Source organism: Bos indicus x Bos taurus, chromosome 28, assembly GCF_003369695.1.
Source record: "Bos indicus x Bos taurus breed Angus x Brahman F1 hybrid chromosome 28, Bos_hybrid_MaternalHap_v2.0, whole genome shotgun sequence".
Taxonomy (NCBI): Eukaryota; Metazoa; Chordata; class Mammalia; order Artiodactyla; family Bovidae; genus Bos; species Bos indicus x Bos taurus.
The window spans coordinates 28,341,118-28,360,382 of NC_040103.1; the positions used below are offsets into that span (position 1 = coordinate 28,341,118).

The 19,265-nt window shown below is 54.2% G+C and overlaps 1 protein-coding gene across 2 annotated transcripts; it reads right to left on the reverse strand.

Annotated features, from left to right (window-relative positions):
- Positions 1-1,097: 1,097 nt before the first annotated feature.
- DNAJB12 (DnaJ heat shock protein family (Hsp40) member B12) lies at positions 1,098-19,249 on the reverse strand. 2 transcript variants are annotated; one of them, XM_027530476.1, is made up of 9 exons: positions 19,036-19,249; positions 11,471-11,648; positions 9,953-10,098; positions 7,930-8,115; positions 7,729-7,808; positions 6,547-6,656; positions 4,690-4,862; positions 4,047-4,144; positions 1,098-2,918 (listed from the first exon to the last, which is right to left on the reverse strand). In XM_027530476.1, exons 1-9 carry the CDS (start codon positions 19,166-19,168, stop codon positions 2,889-2,891), a joined length of 1,134 nt encoding a protein of 377 aa, XP_027386277.1. In that variant the 5' UTR covers positions 19,169-19,249; the 3' UTR covers positions 1,098-2,888. The 2 variants fall into 2 exon arrangements, with proteins under 2 accessions (XP_027386277.1, XP_027386278.1); XM_027530477.1 differs by having other exon boundaries at positions 3,993-4,144.
- Between the last annotated feature and the right edge of the window lie 16 nt (positions 19,250-19,265).

Consider the following 19,265-nt stretch of genomic DNA (forward strand, 5'->3'; position numbering starts at 1 on the left):
TGACTGGCTCAGACCACATGGTGTGACATTTGGTAAAGATTCTGAGCCCACGTTGTGTCAACAGTCTATTCATCCAAGTCTGTGCACCTCTCAACAGCCAGGCGACTCTGCCCAGGAACTCTAGGTGGGGATGAGGCTACAGTCAGGCTGGGGTGTGTGCTCCTTGCCCCTTGGTGCAAGTCTAGAATGAGGAGATAAGCCGGCTGATTCCGGGAGCTTGCACCGACTCGGGCCCTGTTGTGCCACCCGACAGTGGGTGGGACACTTGTCAAAGGCTCTTTTTGTAGCAAACAGTCAGACGGAGTCTGTCCGCCCCTTTTGGCTCATAGAACTGCACACTGAGGGCAGGGGGACTTGAGGGGGGTTGAATGGGGGCGGCTGGCACCGCCCCTGCCAACCGCAGCCAACAAGTGGTGGCTCGCAGACCGGGCGCGGGCCGCAGTGACCCGGGTGGGGGCAGCCAATGAGCTCCCGGGCTGCCGTGGCACCACCGGGCAGCCGGCCTGTCTTTGGCTGGAGCTGCAGCAGGAGGGGCCTCAGGCCACCAGTCAGGGCTGCCGGGCCCTGTCTCTGGGAGGCCCGGGCAGATCTGCTGCTCCATTCACGGAGGCTGCCACATTTTTAACTTTTCCATGGGGGAGGAGGGTAGGCTGTGGGGGCGGTGTGGCAGGGATGGCTGGGAAGAGTGTGCAGCCAGAGATGGAAAGAAACTCTGAGAACTTTTCCCTTGTTCTGGATCCAGGGTGGGCTGGAGCTCCAGGCTGGGGAGAAGGGAGGTTCTAAATCTGCTGTGTTCACCACAGGCCTGATGGAGTCAGAGGGGTAGGACCTAGGGGAGGCCCAGGTTGCCCACCTTGGATTAGTGCCAGGGATTCCCCTGGGTCCTGGCCTAAGTGAGCTGCTTACTCTTCACTGCGATGGGAGTCAGCCCTGAAACACCACTTGTGACTGAAGTGGCTGTCAGCTGGGGCGAGGGGACGTGCCGACTAGCCACCAAACTCCTCGTGGTCTTGGCAGGACGGTGTCAGCAGCAGCAGGTGTTCGTACCCCCTTCTACCCTCCGAACCTGGCCCCCTTGCTCAACACAGACCCACCAATCACATAATAAACATATATTTATAGATATACAATTTCAGAATTCTAATTCAAGAAATACAGCTTCTCAGGGGATCCGTCAGGATCTGTGTTCTTATTGCACATGGCTCAGCCCGTCTAGGGACATCTACTGAGACCAGAGGGTTGGGGTGCTGGGGCGGAGCACCGGGGCCACCGCGGGCAGGGCGCTCTCCTCCGCATCCAGTTCTGAGCATCTCTCTGGGCTGGGCAGCCACTTCATCACAGGGCAGGACCTTGTTTAAAAACCATATTTGACATTTCTTAACCAAGCTTCCTTTCCCAGCAAGAATCCTACTTGTTGGGAGACTTTTAAAAAAAGAGCCAAGAGAAGCTCTGGGAGGGTGGTGACCCCCTCCTGGCTGGCAACTTGGTTTGGGGTAGTAAGGCTTCGGAGGATGGCAGGCTCAGCTGACACACCCACCACGAGAGGAAAATATGGGGAAAACGGTAATTCCAAAAGGCCCAGTATAAACTGTGGGAATAGATAAAACCTCCCTCCCTTCCCCTGGCAGCAACTGCTGTTTTGAGAAAAATCCTCATTTGAAGGTGACGATAAGAAAACCTTCTGGTTCATCCTTTGTCCAAAGTGCAAGAGAAGGCCGGGTGGCATCACATCCTTGGAGGGTAGAGACAGAGGTGCCCATGGTCATGGACTTTCTTCAGGATTTGGCTGCTGCCCCAGGGTCCTGGGTGCCACCTGGATGACTCTTGGAAGAAAAGCCTTCTGGAGCCTTGGTCCATGACTTAGGAAAAACCAGTAGCAACAACGGGGCTGTGCCTGGAGGCACCTATAAGGCAAAACTCACATAGGGACTAAACGGGGAGGTGGTCAGGCAGAACCTGATTCCCCTCTCCAATCCTGCTGTTCTCGGTGGTGGGGGGTCAGGGGGCTCCTGGACGCCAGGACTAAGTGCCACCTGAGCTGACCTAACTTACAGTGGGTCGGCTCATCCCCCTAGGCCATCTGGGGCCTCTATCATGACACAATACTGACCTGGCACCTGGCCCTAGGGGCACCTTCTTTTCCCCATGGCCTGTTCCCCTCCAGTTTAATCATAAAGTTGGCAGCCTTCCAAGTTCTCTACAGATTTATGCTATCATGATTACTGCTGCCATCAAAAACAGGCTGGGCTTGAGGGCAACATTAGAAGCTGTGACCCAACTTTCCTTCTGCTGTCAGCTACAGACCAGGCTCCCTTCCCCAAACAGGTCTCATTTTCTAAATCAGGGAAGAAATCAACTCAACAACCTAACCAAATCCCTGCATAGTTTCAAAAAGTAGACTCTCTCTCTATATATCTTTATATGTGCTATTTACATATAAATAGATATATACATATACACGTATCTATAAATTACATTCTATGGAGAGTTCTCTTTCCTCTTCCTCTTTATCCTTGGCCAACACATCTGACTGCTTCCACTGAGGTGAATGGTGGTGCTCCTGGGAGGGGGGAAGAAAGGCAGTTGGGCACCCCCTCCCCCAGCCCTTCCCACAGACATTTGCTGCAAGTTTTACATTCTACTTTCGTTGCCATGGTTTCTGTATCCTAGGAGAGAGCTGATGTGGAGCCCGAGCGTTTGCCAGCCCTGGGAGGAAGGGAAGCAGCCCCGTGGCAGGTTTTCCTGTCTGTCCTAAGAGCTTTCTGCATTTACTGGGTGAGAGAGAGGGCAGTTGTGCAGCGTTCGGCCTCCAATTCCATTTTAATTTTTTTTTTTTCTTTTTTTGTCTTTCCTTAAGTGTATAGTCCATCACCTTGGCTCAGTGCATGTCACCAAAAATTCTCCAGGGATTTCATAGTCTGAGGAGGAGAGTGGTTAACAGTTAGCCTGGCAGTTATGTGTCCCGCAGCCTGGAGCTTAGCCCCCACCGACAAGCCAAGTCCTGGGCCCTGCAGTCTGTTCCTCTCTCCCAGAGGCACCAGAAAATGGCCTCAGAGCAGAGCCTGCAGCTGAGGGGACACAGGCAGAAGAGGTGTTGGGCAGAGCACCAACTAAAAAGGAACCTTGACCAGCTCTGCCCACACTCCTCTGGGCCTGGTCCAAGCTGTCCCCTCTGGCACATGCTGGGGACAGAGCCTGCAGTAAGGGGGTAAAGGTGGGAGGGTAGGGTGGTAGAGCCTGCTACCACCACCTTTAATTTTTCCTCCCATTTCTCTGTGCTGAGGGCTCTCTGTTCACTGGGCCCTGAACTTGTGACCTTTTGTTCCTTTCCTCAGACCACAGGTGAGACGCATGGGCAGTCAGATGCCTGTGGCTGCCAGGTGTAGAGCTGCTCAGAGTGCTTCTGCTCCACCCAGACTAGGACCAGTCTGGGGGCAGGGCTCTCCTGCTCCCAGCCTGTCGGCTCCCTGCCCTGCACATGGGTTCCCTCCCACGCGCACCACATTTCTTCCTGCCTGGAAGGACAGGGGCAGAGGAAGGGCTGTCCGCTCACCCATCCCCACATAGTTTATCCTGGTGTCTGCTAGGGAATGTGGCGGGGGGTGGGGGGCTACTGACTGCCCAGTAATACCAGGCGGCCTAGATCCCAGGGCACAGATAACAGCCTGTAACACTTGGGAAAGGGCCCTGGGGGGCCATACGGCTGGAGTAGACCAAGTGAGCATGAGTAGCAGCCCTGGGCACCCCTCAGTTCTGGAGCCAGGGGGCAGGGAAGGGTGGCATGGAGGCATCCTGGAGGGCTGACACAGACTTCAGTTTCCCCACGCACCCCAGAGCACTCCCAACTCTGCAGGCTGGGGTGAGGCTGAGGACAGGGAAACTGTGCTGCGCGATCACTGGGCTCCCACCCTCCCTCCTCATACCCTCCTTTGCCTCATGACCAAGACCAGAGCTGCCAGGAGTCGCCAGGCAGAGGAGGCCCTGGCTCATACTTGGACCTCGGTGGCACGGCTGGCCCAGGACTATCCATGCAGGGAGGCCTGCACCTCTGACAGTCGGTTACAGCTTGGGGTCCCCATCTTCTGTGCTTTGTTGTACATGTCCGCGTCACCAAAGTAGCGGGCCCGGTACAGCAAGCCTTCCTCTGCAAAGCAATGGGGCAGGTTAGGGCGTGCTTCTAAGGCTGCTATGATGTCAGCACGGTCTGTGCAGGAGGGGAAGGGCGATTACGGGCCCAGGGACAGAGGCAGAACCCCTTTAGGGTAGACCCCTGCTGGGGAGCAGGATAGAGGCCCCTTTTGATAGAGCACAGGTGAGGCCAGCCAAGGTGAGAACCTGTCATCCTGGTCAGACTGCCCCAGGGCCCCAAGATAGATCCAGATATCCAATCAGCGAGTGGCCAAGAGATTTGCCCCAATTTCTCTCTACATAGTTACCTATGGCAGCCAAACAACAGGCTGATTGCAGTGATTTATGGGAAGCTGGAAGAAATCTCCAGGTGGCCCCTGGCTCCTAGCCCCAGGAAACACAGGGGTGGTAGGTGGCTTTTGGCTGGGCCAAGGCTGGCGCAGGGCAGGGCCAGGTGCTTGGCCCACAGATCACGGGGGGAGCAGCGCCTTCTTCTTCCAAGCTCTCAGGCTTTGTGCACACACACCCCCCACCCCTACACACAAACACACACAAACTTACTTTGCTGTTTCTCCTTCCAACAGTTGTTTCGAAGATTGGCAATATAATCATCTTCCACATTCCGTTCAACCATTTTGAGGCTGGAGCCTGTGTACTCCTGGGAGAACGTGTCTGCCACATAGTAGACGACGTTCAGGTGGTCAGTGACTCGCTTGTGGACGTGGCCCACCGACCTGGCCAGAAACAGACCAAGCGCAAAGTGGGCGGGGGTCCACAGGCCCAAGGTAGCACTAGGGATGACTGGGGCCCCCAGCATAAGGTGCCACACAGGTCACAGGGGTAGGGCTGGAGCAGGAACTCCCTGCTGCTCTGGAGAAAAGAATGAGGCGCCCTCCTGTAGAGTGGCCTGGACCACGGCAAGGTGTGCCTCCAGCGCTCTGCTTACCACACTGCTGCCTGGGGCCTCTGGGGAGCAGCCCTCTCTGGGAGGGCCTGGTCAGGGCAGCAGCGAACCCAGGGTGAGCGCAGGCTCCCTCTGTGATGAGTTGTGTGACCTGAGCTCCCCGTGCTTCCATTCCCTTGTTCATCCCCTAAGCCAACCCTTGCTGAAGGCCTGCCCTCCTATCCAGGGGCTCCCAGTCCAGAGTGAAGAGCCTTAGGAACAAAATGACAGGAAGGATTCTAAGGCGCTGTATCCTTCCACCTCTTGGAATCTTCGAGCTCCAACTGCAGGCTCAGGGCTTCCCAGGCGGCCCTAGTTGTAAAGAATCTGCCTGCCAACGCAGGAGACATAAGAGAGGCAGGTTCAATCCTTTGGTCGGAAAGATCCCCTGGAGGAGGAAATGGCAACCCACTCCAGTATTCTTGCTTGGAGAATCCCATGGAGAGAGGGGCCTGGCAGGCTATAGTCCATGGGATTGCAGAGTCAGACATGACTGAAGTGACTTAGCATACATGCATGCAGGCTCAGGGAAGAGCCTCTACATGTTGACAGAAGTTAGTGCTTTGGTGAGGACAGCTTCTGTCTGCCCATTCCTGCCTCTCAGCTCTCCAGCTACAGAGAAAAAGGCTGGCATCAGGCCACAGAGTGCCTGTGCTGGCTGGTGCGGGTCCAGTGGACCGACTCTGCCCCCTGCTGGCTCAGAGGGATCCTGCCAGGCTCCCAGGCTAAGCCTGACCGCTAGGTGGGAGCACTGGGCTTCCAGCCATAGAAGCCAAGCAGTCCCTCTATATCAGATACTTGGTCAGGTGCTGGAAATAAATGAGGGGAGCTGATGCCTTAAAAGGGCAAATAACTTGCCCAAGTTCACCATCAGTGGTTGAGACCGTATATTCATTTGACAAATGTTAGCAAGCATTTCTAATGAGCCTGGTATTTTATGTGTATTATTCATTTAATTATCACAAGCAGATATTCCCATTTTGTAGGTGAAGAAACAAAGGCTCAAGAGAAGTTACATAACTAGTCCAGGGTCACAGAGCTGCTTAGTTAGTAGAGGAGCTGGGATTCAAAGAGACCCTTGCCCTGACTCTAGAGCCTCTGTTCTTCTCATGGTCTCAGGGCCCTCAAGCGGAATGGAAGAACAGAGGTTCCTATTTCAAGGCCAGCAGATGAGATGGGGAGAGTGTCATGAAACCTGTGAAACCATATGCAGAACAGTGTGCATGCACAGAGTTCTAGGGAAAAGAGCTGCAGGTTTCACTGCGTTTTCTTAGGGGACTATGACCATAAAAAGATCGAGAACCTCAGCTTAACAAGGTCTATTTTCTTGATTCTAAGCAGCATCTGCAATTTGATCAGGAACCTGCTGAAGAGGATGGGAAGGAAGGCCCCTGCTGGGGGCTGAGACTCCCAAGCTCCCGCCCCACCCGCCGTGTACCCATGAACCTGGACTCACCCCAGCAGCAGGTACTCACGGTCTTAGGCTCAGACTGTAGGGTGGACTGGACACCATGAGCTGGCTTAGAGCTGACACGAGGATCAGGATGAGGATGGGCATCAGCTGGACAAACACCCCCAGCCCACCCTGGAGGGAAGAGCCAATGGTCACCCAGGCTGAGCCTAGTGAGGGAAACGCTGGCGGCAAACACCACAATGGAGCCCAGGTGGTGGGAGCCTGTGCAGACAGGCCAGGATGCCTCTCTCTCCCATTCCCTCCCATGGGCTCCCAAACACAGAAACCCCTCTACCTGCCAGTTTCCCCAAATAAAAACAAAGCAGCAACTGGGGTTAAATACTGGGGTGGGAGGTGGGTATACATATTTATGAGAGAATACAAAAAAAAAAGACGAGCAAAAGTGTCTGCCTTCAGAAGAATGGGAGGCAGGGCTTGAAGGGGGCTTTCACTATATCTACCTTTCTGAATTCTGAACCCTATGACTGTATTACCAATTTAAAAGTTGCCAGTTGAGAAATTATAAAATAAATTTGTCCAGTGTGTGATAATTTGTGATTTTAAAAAACTTCTGTATGTTAAATACACACAAAATAAAAGTTTAAAAAATGAATAAACAAAAACAGAAGGCCACGTTATCAGAGCAAAAGAGAACCCTCTGCCTGGTATAATTTTAAATATTCTGCAACTGTCCACAGTATTTTAATCTTAGCTAACTGCTTTAATTTCAGTCAGCCACCTGTTCTTATAATTTGTGGCACTCAAAGGATGTTTGATGCATTGTCTTGTTACAGCTCTTGTACACATTTTTAAAGGATACTGAAGAGAAGCAAGAAGACCCAACCCTATGTTGTCATCCTTCACAATTCTCTTGTGAAGTTTAACCTTCCATTGCTTGGAAAACATCTTCTGACCTTAAGAACATATAGACCTCACGAAGGCCGTTAACACTGGAACCTGCCTGGAAGTAGGGAGCTTTCTGCATTCCCAGCAGAGGCCAGCACACCCAACTCCAGCTGTGGGTGCTGTGGAGTGTGGCTCCCTCTGGTGTCCTTTCGTGGAATGGCAATGGGGGACCAAGTTAGCTCCCTGGCTGAGTTGTGGGGGTACTGCTGTCGCAGGAGAGCAAGGTATTCCCCGCTCCAGGCCTCCCCCCTTGGGTGGGACTAGGCACTCTCCCCGTACCCACCCCTTCCTCACTCACATCACCCTGGTTCTCCCTGCGGTCCTGCCTTTGATGGTACGTGTAGCGCATGCGGCCATTGCTGTAGACGTGGACGTTACCTGGGGGTCAGAGGGACTGAGTCAGGAGTGGGGCTGCTGGGAAGGGGAGAGAGGCTGGCATCCCATCTCCCACCATCACCACCAGGGAGGCCTGGACGTGGGGGAGAGCAGGGAAACTTACTAGATGGGAAGCCACCACCAAAAAACATGTTGAAGAGGTCTTCAGGGGAGATGTCAGCCTCAAAGCCGCGGTGGAAGTCCCCATGCCCATGGCCGTGCCGGGCTGCCTGGCCCTTGTCATCACCGAACTGGTCATACTGCTTCCTTTTCTCTGGGTTGCTAAGTACCGCATATGCTGTGCCGATGGCTAGAAGCAAGAAAGGAGGCAGAAAGGTGAGGTCCGAGGATGCTGGGGGTGTAGGCCCATGGTGGCCAAGTGCTCACTTCCTTCAGGTGTTCAAGTGGTGCCCTAAGGTGCGGAGGGTGGGGCGGGAGGATGGATGCTGGAACACCTCTGAATGAATCGGGGCAGCCTGGCTGGACTGGGTGGAGGATTAACACTCAGTCCTCACTCTCCACCACCTGATGATGGTCCAATTTTTTCTATCGATCAGGTCCTTTATGGGTATTACCCTACTTACTCCTAAGAACTCATCTCCATTTTACCAATGAGAAAACTGAGGCTCAGGGAGGTTAAGTACAAGCTCACACAGGTCTGATGCTGTAGAGCCAGGAATCAAACCCAGGTGAGTCATGCTTCAGGTCTGCTCTCTGACTTTATGAAAACCACCAAAATACCTCCTCCTCATTCCTTTCTCCTGGGGTGTCTGGTGGGATGGGGCATCCTTTCTGGAGGGTATGTAATCTTCAAGTCACCACAACATAACACAGGGGCTGAACAAACACGTGACGTGCTATTGTAAACCGGAGAGCAGCAGGAACTGCCAAGAGGGACCAGGTCCCCGGGCTCTAGTCGGGACTCCACTGCTGGTGGTGTGGCCTGGGCAAGCCCTCTCTTCCCTGGGGCCCAGGTCCCAGCTGCGGTTCCTCTGCTGGCCCCCATTAGAGCTCCCGGGGGTGGGGAAGCCTGTGCCTGGAAGGCCCCAGCTCTGAGCCCTCCTTAGTCTCTCCTCCTCCAGCGGCCCACACCCTCAAGGCAGCAGGTCAAAGCTGCATCTGCTTCAGAGCGAGCAACGACGAGAATGAGAATGCCTCTCCTCCTCCCACTGTGACGGGGCCCCGAGGCCAGGGCTGCAGAAACGTTAACTCCAACTGCCTTGCCTCCTCATTCCTTTATCCTTCTGCCCCGGGGTTGGTGGACAGGCAGTAGGGGAAGATGCCTGCAGACTGCGCCCTGAGCACCTGGGGTGGCCCCGAGAGAGGCACATGGGATCTTGGGGGTCTGTTCTGTGCAGGCTCCCCACCTGGCGATGGTCATAGCCCCGGTACAGCATAGCACCCTGCCTGGGCCGGGGAAGGGGGCCAGTCACCACACCCCAGAGGGAGGTGAGCCTAAGACCATGAAGGTCCCGTGGAGGACAGACATGTGTGAGAAAAGAGAAGGGATGTCTGTGGAACTTCAGGCCTAGCAACTCAGCACTGGCACAGAGCCGGCACGCGTGCCTGACGTGTTCAATGAAAATATAAACGATTAAAGGGCAGCTTATGTTTTCAGCCAGAACTGAAGCCCCCTCCCCAGAAATAACAGGCCCTGAGTCCAGAGAGACTGCCGTGTCCCCTACTGGAGGTGAGTGCTTGTGCGTGGTGTGTATGTGTGGGGTGTGTGAGTGTAGAGATGGGTGGGTTGGCTGTGGCTGCTGGTCTGAGGCGGCCAGCAAGCTCTAAGCCAGGCCATCCAGCTTCTCAGAACAGGGAAACTATTTTCAAGCTCCCAGGATGTGGAAGTGACACGGGTGGGTCAGGAGGCCTCCTTCAGCCCCTCAATCAGCATGTGACCTTGGCAAAGGCACTGGTTCTCAGCTTCCACGCTGTAACTCCGGGGAGGGAGGGGGAAGGAGAGAGGGGAGCGGTGCCATCTGCATTCTGCGACTGCTGGGTGGAGGCGACTGCAGGGCCTTCTTCCCAAAAGCAGCTCCTGAGCTGGGAGGACTTGGGTCCAAGGCAACTTCCAGGAAAAGCCCCTCCTTCCCTCCCAAGGATAGGAGATCAGAACACCCAAACATAGGAAACCTAGGTCAGCTTACCTTTGAAAGCTTCAGTGGCGCCAGGCGCATGGTTCTTGTCGGGGTGGAATTTGAGGGCTAGTTTGCGGTAGGCCTTCTTTAGGTCCTCATCTGAGGCCCCTCTGCTCACTCCCAGGATCTCGTAGTAATCTTTACACTGCTTGACCCTGGAGGAGGAGGGAGTAGAACCTGTCGAGGGAGCTCTCGTGGGCCCAGGCTGGGAAGGGAGGTGGCTGATGAAAGAGCAGTGTGGGCGCCCAGCTCTGAGCAGGCTGGGGGACCAGCAGGACAGGCCCAGCGGAGACAGCAAAAATATATTTAGGATTTAAGAGGGGGCAGCTACTGTTTCTGCCGGGCCAGGAACCATTTCCCTGAGCTAACAACAGCACCCTCGCTGCAGGCACCTAGGAAGGACTGTCGGCCAGGGACCTCTGCCCAGGGGCAGGTGTGCCCCGTGTTGGGCAGCTCTGCCCTCCTGGCAATCAGAGGCTGAGGGGGCAAACAGGCCAGACGTGGAAGGTGTCTGTTCACCCATCGGAGGGCCCTGAAGAGACGCTGTTTCTCTCCCTCTAATTTTTACTCCTGGGGTCCCTGGAGACTCCCTGACTCTTGGCCCACAGTTGGTTTCTTTCTTTCTTCTTCTTTTTTTTCCTTTCTTTCTTTCTAATACTCATTTTTATTCGGCTGTGCTGGGTCTTAGTTGCAGTATGTCGGATCTAGATCTCTGATCAGGGGTCGAACCTGGGCCCCAGTGTTGGGAGCGTGGAGTCTTAGCCACAGGACCACCAGGAAAAGTCCCGTCACTGGTTCCTACTGCCTACAACCCATGGGCTTGCCTGGTCGAAGTGCTGTCTGGTCAGAAAGATGTAAATTCAGCAAATACTTTCATGGGAAACTATCGTCACACTGGGTCACACACAGGCCTGAAGCTTGACAACATCTTCACTAGCAGCCAGGACCATGGGGGAGTGACCGCAGAGGGACTCTCAAGGCTAGCTGGTGAGGAGGCCTCTGGAGAAATGAGAGCAGGAGTATCTAATCCTGAGCAGCCATGGCTGGGTTGTCTCGGCCTGGTGTGAGCTGCTCCGTGCTGGGCCTGCCCAAGCCTTGGAGGGATAACTCCTCCTGTCTCCACCCTACCCCACACAGGCTCTGATCTGAAAGGGTCTTTGTTGGGGGCAGGAGTGTGGGTTGGGGGAGTATCTGTAGGGGAGACCAGACCTCATCTCTGACAAACAGGGCTGTGTAAAGAGGCCCAGGATCTGCTGGCCTGTGGCTGAGGAGGCTGGGAGCATCAGCGGTTTCCAGCCTTTGCTGTGGGCTGCCGGGGCATCAGGGGACAGCGGGGCCCCAAGGCCCGCACTAGACTCCAGGGCCTCATGGGAAATAGGAGAGGGCCTTGTGAGCCCAACTTCTGAGCATCCTCCAGCCTCAAGGTCCTCCCAGGCGAGGTGGATGCCGGGCGGCAGGAAGCCTTCTCTAGATGTGAAAATGTCCCAAGCCCCGGGCTCTGGCCCTCCGCCCGCCCAGTCCTCTTACCTTTTCACGGCTGCTACTTGCTCGGCGGTGTAGCCTTTGGTGCTCTCTCCTCCTGCCTCACCGTTGGCTGAGGCCGTGTTGGCCCCAGCTGCTTTCCTATGGGTTGTGTGAGTTGCCTCTGTGGGTTGGGGTTGGTCGCCGGCAGGCTGTGGTTTCTGGTTGAGGGACTCGATCAGGGCTGTGCAGAAAGCAAGACAACTGTTCAGGGCTCCTGCTCCAGCAGCAGCTGAGGGCCTACCTGGCCCTGGGAGATCCCAGGACCCCTGCACCCCACCCATTCTTCTTCCCAACATAGCTTGCTTCTTTCCTGATTTGGGCCTGAGGGCCTAAGGGGATAATTGCTTGCTCTCTGAGGAGCTACAGTTCTGAGGGTAAACCCAGCACAAAAATAAACTATTAATCTTTTAGGTTTTTAAAATCCCAAAGTAATGTGTGTAACAGCCACCCTCTGTTGAGTGCCAAGATAGGCAAAGTGCTCTGTAAGGGGGCTCCACTTGGCAGGACCATAAGAGTCAGCAGGGACTGGGAGGAAGGCCTCCTCCCGCTAGCTGTGGAGAGGACAGGGAGCAGTGACAGTGCCCCAGGGGCCAGGAGTGTGTGCGGCTCAGGACACACATCTGCTTCATGGCTTGCTACCGTTTACCTTCTTCAAACAGCTGGCCACGCCCAATGTCCTGCGTCAGCGTTCACAGTCTGTACAGGGCATTAGCGGTCATGCTCAGAGAGGCTCACAGATATCTAAACCCAAGTCCTTGGTGCCTTTTGATTCAATGAAGAAAGGCCCGTATCTCTGGAAGGAGTCCCCTGTGCCCACTCATTACAGGCCCAAAGCCAGCTCTGAGCCCCTGAGTCATGCCTGGGGTACAGCACCCTGGGAATCCAGGCGTCTGGGCCACTGCAGGGAGCCGGGACCCCTCCGTGCAGAGGAGGGGCAGCGGTGCAGCCTGGCTGGTCCCCAGCTTCCTTCAAATATGCCAGGTGTTTGCTGGGCTCCAGGCACTATGATGCATGTGGGCCTGGAGGAGGCCCAGAGCCGGGCTCCAGGGAGCAGAGCACTCGGGCTCGAGTGGACCACTGTATCCTGAGCCACAGCCGCTGCTGCGCTACTTGTGGAACACTTGCACGTTCTCACCGAGTCAGCAGCTGGGAGATGCACAGAGGCTGACAGGTGAGCTGGCCCTGCACGAGGGGGTGGAGGGGCTCCTGCAGCAAAGCCCAAGAGGGTGCTCAGAGAGAAGCCGCAGTGGTGAGCGCTCACCGTGAGTCAGCAGGCCTGGACACGGTGCTCTGCATGTTTTCGCTCATTTAATCTTTTTAAAAAAATTAATTACTTATTTTCTGGCTGCGCTGGGTCTTCGTTGCTGCACTCAGGCTTTCTCCAGCTGCAGGGAGCGGGGGCTACTCCAGTTGCGGGCGTGGGCTTCTCATTGCGGTGGCTTCTCTTGTTGCGGAGCACAGGCTCTAGACACGCAGGCTTCAGCAGCTGCTGCACAGGGGCTCATTAGCTGTGGCGCGCCGGCTCTAGAGCGCGGGCTCAGCAGTCGTGGTGCATGGGCTTAGCTGCTCTGCAGCATGTGGAATCTGCCTCAACCAGGGATGGAACCTCTGTCCCCTGCACTGGCAGGCAGATTCCTATCTACTGCGCCACCAGGGAAGTCCTTGCCCATTTAAACTTGACAGTGGCCTCAGAGCTGGGTCTCATCACTGTCATCCCTGTTACAAGGGAGGAGCTGTGTTTGATCACCTTGCCCATGGCTACACAAGGTGAGTGGCAGCACTCGAGTTCCAGGATGTCCAGTTCCGGAAACCATGCTCTTGATTACTCTGCCATCCCAGACCACATGAGCCTGGCAGGAGAAGCTCCTTCCAGCCATGTTGTTCTGAGAAAGAAGTTCATTCCCAAAGACCCAGGCTTCGAACCGCTGTCCAGCCTAACACTCCGACCTCTGGCGGATTGGTGAAATTTCTCTGAATTTCGGTTTCCTCACTGTGTGTGTGTGTGTGTGTGTGTGTGTGTGCGCGCGCGCTCAGCTGTGTCCAACTCTTTTGACCACATGACCCCACCGCCAGGCTCCTCTGCCCATGGAATTTTCCAGGCAAGAAGAGTGGAGTGGGTTGGCACGTCCTCCTGCAGGGGATGTCCCCACACAGCAGATGAGGATAAAATGAGAGGTGGATCTACCTGGCACAGACGCTGACATACAGTAAAAGTTCAAAATGAGGAGCTGCTAATACTGCGACCTGCGCTGATGAGCTGGCTGGCCAGGGAGGTGAGGTGACCAAGGTGCGGGGTGGGCAGGGCACGCCACATCTTGGGGAGGCAAAATCTCAGCACCCAGTAGGCTCTGGACTCAGCTGTAAGCATGAGAGTCAAGCCATCCCAGGCTCCAGTTTTACGCCGGGTACCAAGGAAACGGCAAAAGTAGAAACCAACAAAGTGATGCTGATCAAGACAGGACTGAGCGAGGAGCCGGTCTGCTGGTTTCCTAAGGCTTTTAAAGAGGTTGTTTATTTTGGTTTCTCTGGAAGCCCCAGGGGTCCAGGCTGATGCCCTCAGGAAAATATGACTGGCCATTCAGTTACTGTAGATACACAGGAGCATCAGCCAGGAAGTGGGATGGACTCTCTCTGGTACCTTTCAGGGAAGATTCTGGAAGATTTTTTAGGCAGTTATGTGGAATCAGCCCTTCTAGTTTCCCTACACTGCACAAAGACAACGCAAAGGGGAACGAATGTGCTCTGGGTCACACAGAAGACTGCTGTTTGAGGTGGCAATTCAAGATTTATGGGTGCTAACAATTAAGACTCTCTTGTGGCCAGGACAACCCCTCTGCCAGCCCGTGGATATGAGTGCCTCATGCTGTCTCACTGCTACACGCCTCACAGCACAGTGCCTGGGAAGCAAAGTCACAGAAGAGTAGGCAACAGAATAGCTTAATGTGGCGATAGAGTTAGACAGACAGGGATGGGTTCAAATCCCAACTCTGCCCCTTCTCAGAAAAGCTGGCAGACGGTTAGAAAGAAGGGAAACTGGAGGAAGAGACCAAAGCTGGGGTGGGAGCAGGAGCCACTGAGGTGGAGGTGAGACCATCTGCACAGACAAAGCTACTAGAGGAGACCCCTCCTCAAACCCAGACTGGACAGTCGGACTGCCCGCTTCAAACTTGGCCCTGCCACTCGACAGCGCTGTTTCCTTGGGCAAGTCAACGTAGCTTCTCCATGTAAACCTGGGTCTCCCTCAAGACAGCTCAAACAGCAAATGAGTGAATGCGGGCAAAGCACCGAGCACCACCTCCAGCAAACACTGTGTCACCGGGAACACTTCCTCTCCAGGCTCTCTAGGTACCTGCAGTGCTCAAAGTGGCCGGGAGATGGAGGCCAGATTAGAGCAAGAGCCCGGGAGTGGGGCTGCACAGTCTGGATCCTTTGCTAATTAGCCACATGGCCTTGTCAAGTTACCTAATTCCTCAGTGAAGACACAGTCCCTGCCCTCACAGGGTTGTTCAGGGGGGTAAAGAAGATTCAATAAAACAAGATAAATGGAGGACTGAGTGCACAATGGGGTACACAAAGGCTGACCAACTTGAACAGAAGGCTCCACACTCTGGACCTTGCCAGTCCTAAAACATCCCCCACTCCTAGACCCTGAATGCCAAACCCTCTCAGTGGCCCGTCCTCTCTTCTCCCGTGTGCTGGCCTCCCTGACTGAGCCTGAACCCCAGAGCCAGCACCAGCCAAAACCTTGGGCAGCGTCAGCATGGACCTGGAGTCTGGGACTTCCTGACATCTCTTGGTTACAACTCAGTCCACAGCCTGCTGAGTGTTGAGACTTTACCTTCTGAAGCCCTGGAGCCTCCCAGCCCCCCACCTTGGGTCCCCTCACCTCCCTGGCTGGCCTGTTCCTGGGGCTAGCCGGTTCATGAGCCCAAATCATGACATTACCAGCTATTCATCTTGAACCTTGTCAGTCTCTGTGGCAGGTGCCTCACAGAACCTGAGGCAGCCGAGCTGTCCTCCATGGCTAACCTTCACTCTGGATGCTGGAAACACACAGGCCTGCAGATGTTCTTAACAGCTCCCAGGAAAGTGCAGTGCCTTCCACCACTGTCGCTAAGCCCGAGGCGAAGCCACTGCTTACCAGGCTGCAGGACTGGATATAAACTCTCAGAAAGGGACCGACTGGCTCCATTCCCCCGGCCCTGTGACTCTCACCTCAGGGCCCCACCCCTGCTCCAGAGCACATCAGTACAGCCCCTGGTGCCTCCCCATCCCACCTCCTGCAGCAGAGTTCCAAGTCTTCTTGGACTCTTTCACTGTGAGGTCCTTGGAGTCTTCAAGATTTCTCTGAGCCTCCTCTCACTCCTAAACTTTTCCTGTCTGTCCTTCTACGTCTCCAAGACCAGTCCTCCTCTGATGCTCTTGATTTTCCGCCTTTCACTTCTTGACTTGCCCTTTTCCCACGATGCCTCTGCAGCAGCTGGCAGTGCTGCTCTCCACCTCCTCGACACAGGGCTCCATGGCTACCTGGCCGCTGTGCCCTCCTGGGACCGCCTCTTCTGCTGTTGCTCCATCTCACCTCTTGCTTCCTCTGTCTCTGCCCTTTGGCTACGGGCAGATGTGGCAATGACTGCCTGCAGTAACCTCTGCTACACATTCACACCTTCCCATGGTGACCTCAGCCAGCGAGCTCCATCCAACTGATGACGGCACTCTCAGCCGGAACTGGGAGCTCTCTCCTGAGCTCCAACCTGACAGCTTATTTGGAACATCCCACCAGCACCTTGCACTCTGCCCATCTCTGCCCACCACTCTGTTCTTTAGCTTGGTTTCTTCCTGATCACATAGGGTTGGATTCTGAGTCCCCATTTCTCCTCAGCATCCTTCTTTCAGAGGCCTCAGCACCTCTCCTCCAGTGACTTTATTCTGATCCATGCTGCCTGACCTTAGGCCCTCGTAACACTTAACCCACGCCACACAACTGCTTCCCAACTGATTTCTGCCTTGAGTCTCTCTTCCCACTCAACAGCCCTATATGTTGTTTTAAGATCAGTAGCCTATCTTCCACCTGCTATCAAAAACTTCAGTCATTTTTCCACTAACTACAGAAAAAAGTGAAAATATCCGGGTATGACAGGAAAGGATTCCCCCAGTCTGGTCCCATCCTGTTTTCACCATAGGCCCCTCCATACTCAATTACCACCGCCACGGCCTCCACATCTTCTTACTCTCAGTCTCTTCCCCCACATCTCTTACAACTTGCAGCCTCCATATCTTTCCCCCCACATGCTCTTCTCAAGCCCCCTACTCTCCTCTGAAGTGCAGTTAAAACGCGCCCTCTTATCCTATTCCCTGAAGCCTTCCCTCACTATGATCTACCATTATTTTCACATCCCTGTCACGAGACTACTTATCATTTACTCTCCATGCTTCCTACCCCCAAGACTCCCCTCCGCCTCGTGAAGGGCAGGGACTGCATTTTTCACATCCACCCAGAGGTTCTCAGCATCTAACACTGGGCTTCATTTCTGTTTAATCACAGCTCTCATTTTACAGTTTGCAATATCATCTTTTCTGTAACTGTCTCCTTCACTAGATATAAGCTACTTAAGGTGAATGATCACATCTTACCAATCCTTCTACAACCACTTAGCACCAAGCAGAGACTTGGCAAACAAAAACAAAGAAGTCTTTGCATTAAATGAGTGTGTGGAATGAGTTCAAACTTTAAACATCAAGTGTAGACAACTACCTAGTATTTTTTAACCAAGGTTTACCTATCTCAAGCCTAAATCACCCCTACTTCCTCGTCAGCTCAGTGCAGGGCTGCAAATGGCACAAGGTAAAGTTTACAGAGAGCTGAGAGGCATGTACCCCTTCCAGAATAATATGAATATGACAAATATGCAGCAGGTCACGCCTCTGCCTGAGCAAATTCCAGTACTTGTGCCCCAGGAAGGACACCATCCAGGCACTTGACGTGTACCCGGGGGGCCTGGTAACAGAAGAGTTCCACAGGCCATGCTGTTACCATCCATTCTTGGCTGCCTATTTCTGAACCTCCAGAAGTACCAGAGTCAGTCTGGGAGCTGCCCTCACGCCCCCGTATACAGAGGGCCCTCTTACAGACTGTGATTTCGTAGAAAAGTTCCTTGAGCAGGTTACTTCAGGAGCTGTGGAAAAGAGAGACTGAAACTCTCTCTAAAGCAAACAGGCCAAACCTGCAGTCAGGAGGGAGAAAAACTCGGGCATTCTAGACTACCTCTTCCACCACTACTCCCCTTTCTCAATTTCATAATGTGGGCATGAAGGGTTAGAAAGCTAACTGCTGCCGTTCAGTTTCATTTTATTCCTTTAGCAAACATGTAAAGAGTCACAGAACTTTCTAATTTCTAGCTGTGTAATCTTGGACAAGTCCCTAGCCTCTGAGGTATTTCCTTATCTACAGAACAAAGATAATGATCTGCTCTGCCTCCCCGATAGGGCAGGCTCAAGAGAAAAAATGCACTGAAAGAGCTGTCTAAACTGAAAAGCCCTTTTGGGTATGATTGTTTGTCACATTATCTGTGCCAGCCCTCCAATTTTCCAGTTGAGGAAACCCAAGCTCAGAAAGATCACAGCGTAGCAGTTAGGATGAAAACTCCCGTCTTCTAAGTACCTGCTATCGGCCAGTTTACTTAGTGGTAATTGCAGGTACAAACTCTGTATTTTTAATGAACTACCTCTTTCTCTCCTCCAGCGTGTGTGAAGAAAAACTCCGAAGAAGACTTAGGTTAAAGAAAAAAAAAAAAAAAGGCTTCCTGGATAGAGTAGTACAGACAACCTCACTGTTCCCTCTCTGGTTTGGAAACAGTCCAGGGCTGCTTAGCAGCCTGGTGCTGTCCTGCCGCTCATATGGCCGGCCACTGACGGACTCTTGGGGGCGAGGGTAGGTGGGAGTGGTTGAGGCCATCGCTCTCAATCTCGCAAGCAGGAGAAGAGGCTCCAAGAGGGAGTGAGGGGGTGTGTGGAAAGGGAAAAAGGCAGGCTCTAGTTTGGTGAGGGTGGTCCTTGACCCTAGCCCGGAGACACGCCAGGGAGTGAACATACGGAGATGACTTTTCAGGCCGTCCGAAGGTCATAAGTCCTTTTTTTTTCTCTGGAACTTATTTCTTCCTTCAGAGGAGTTATGTTTATTTTCCTAAACTATAATATTTCCCAGGCCGGCAACTGGCCCTGGGCCACCGAATGGCCCCTTGGGAAAAGTAGTTCGATTTCGCTTCCATATAAGTTCCTTTCGCCCCATCTGTCAGAGAGGCTCTCATTCTTGGGAACTCCAAATCTCAAAGGGTTCAGCAAGCACCCGGAAAGCTAAAGTCACCGTTGCCCCTGTCACCAAGTGTCCAGTATCCCGGAGAGAGGTGGGCGCCAAAGACTACACCTCCCGAAGGCCACCGCGCATCTCAGTGCGCATGCGTAGCCGCGCCTCGCCACCCCTCCCCCTCCTCCAACTGCTCCCGTCGGTCCGTTCCCGTATTCCCCCCATCGGTTCTTATGTCCCCTCAGTGTCTCCGGCATCTTACACTCACCGTGAACTCGCGGCGTCGGGTACAGCCGCTGCGCCTTCTCCAGAAAGCGGAGCGCTCGGTCCGGCTGGTTGCTCTGGATGGCCTTAAGGGCGATGCTAATACAGCGCTCGGCTTCATCCTTGTTGGATTCCATGGCGGAACCAGAGCGCGGAACCAGGGAGGGGGAGGCCGGGGGAGCGAAGGGCTGCGCCAGCAGCCGGCGCGTCTAGGGGCAGGCGGTCGCAGGGTGA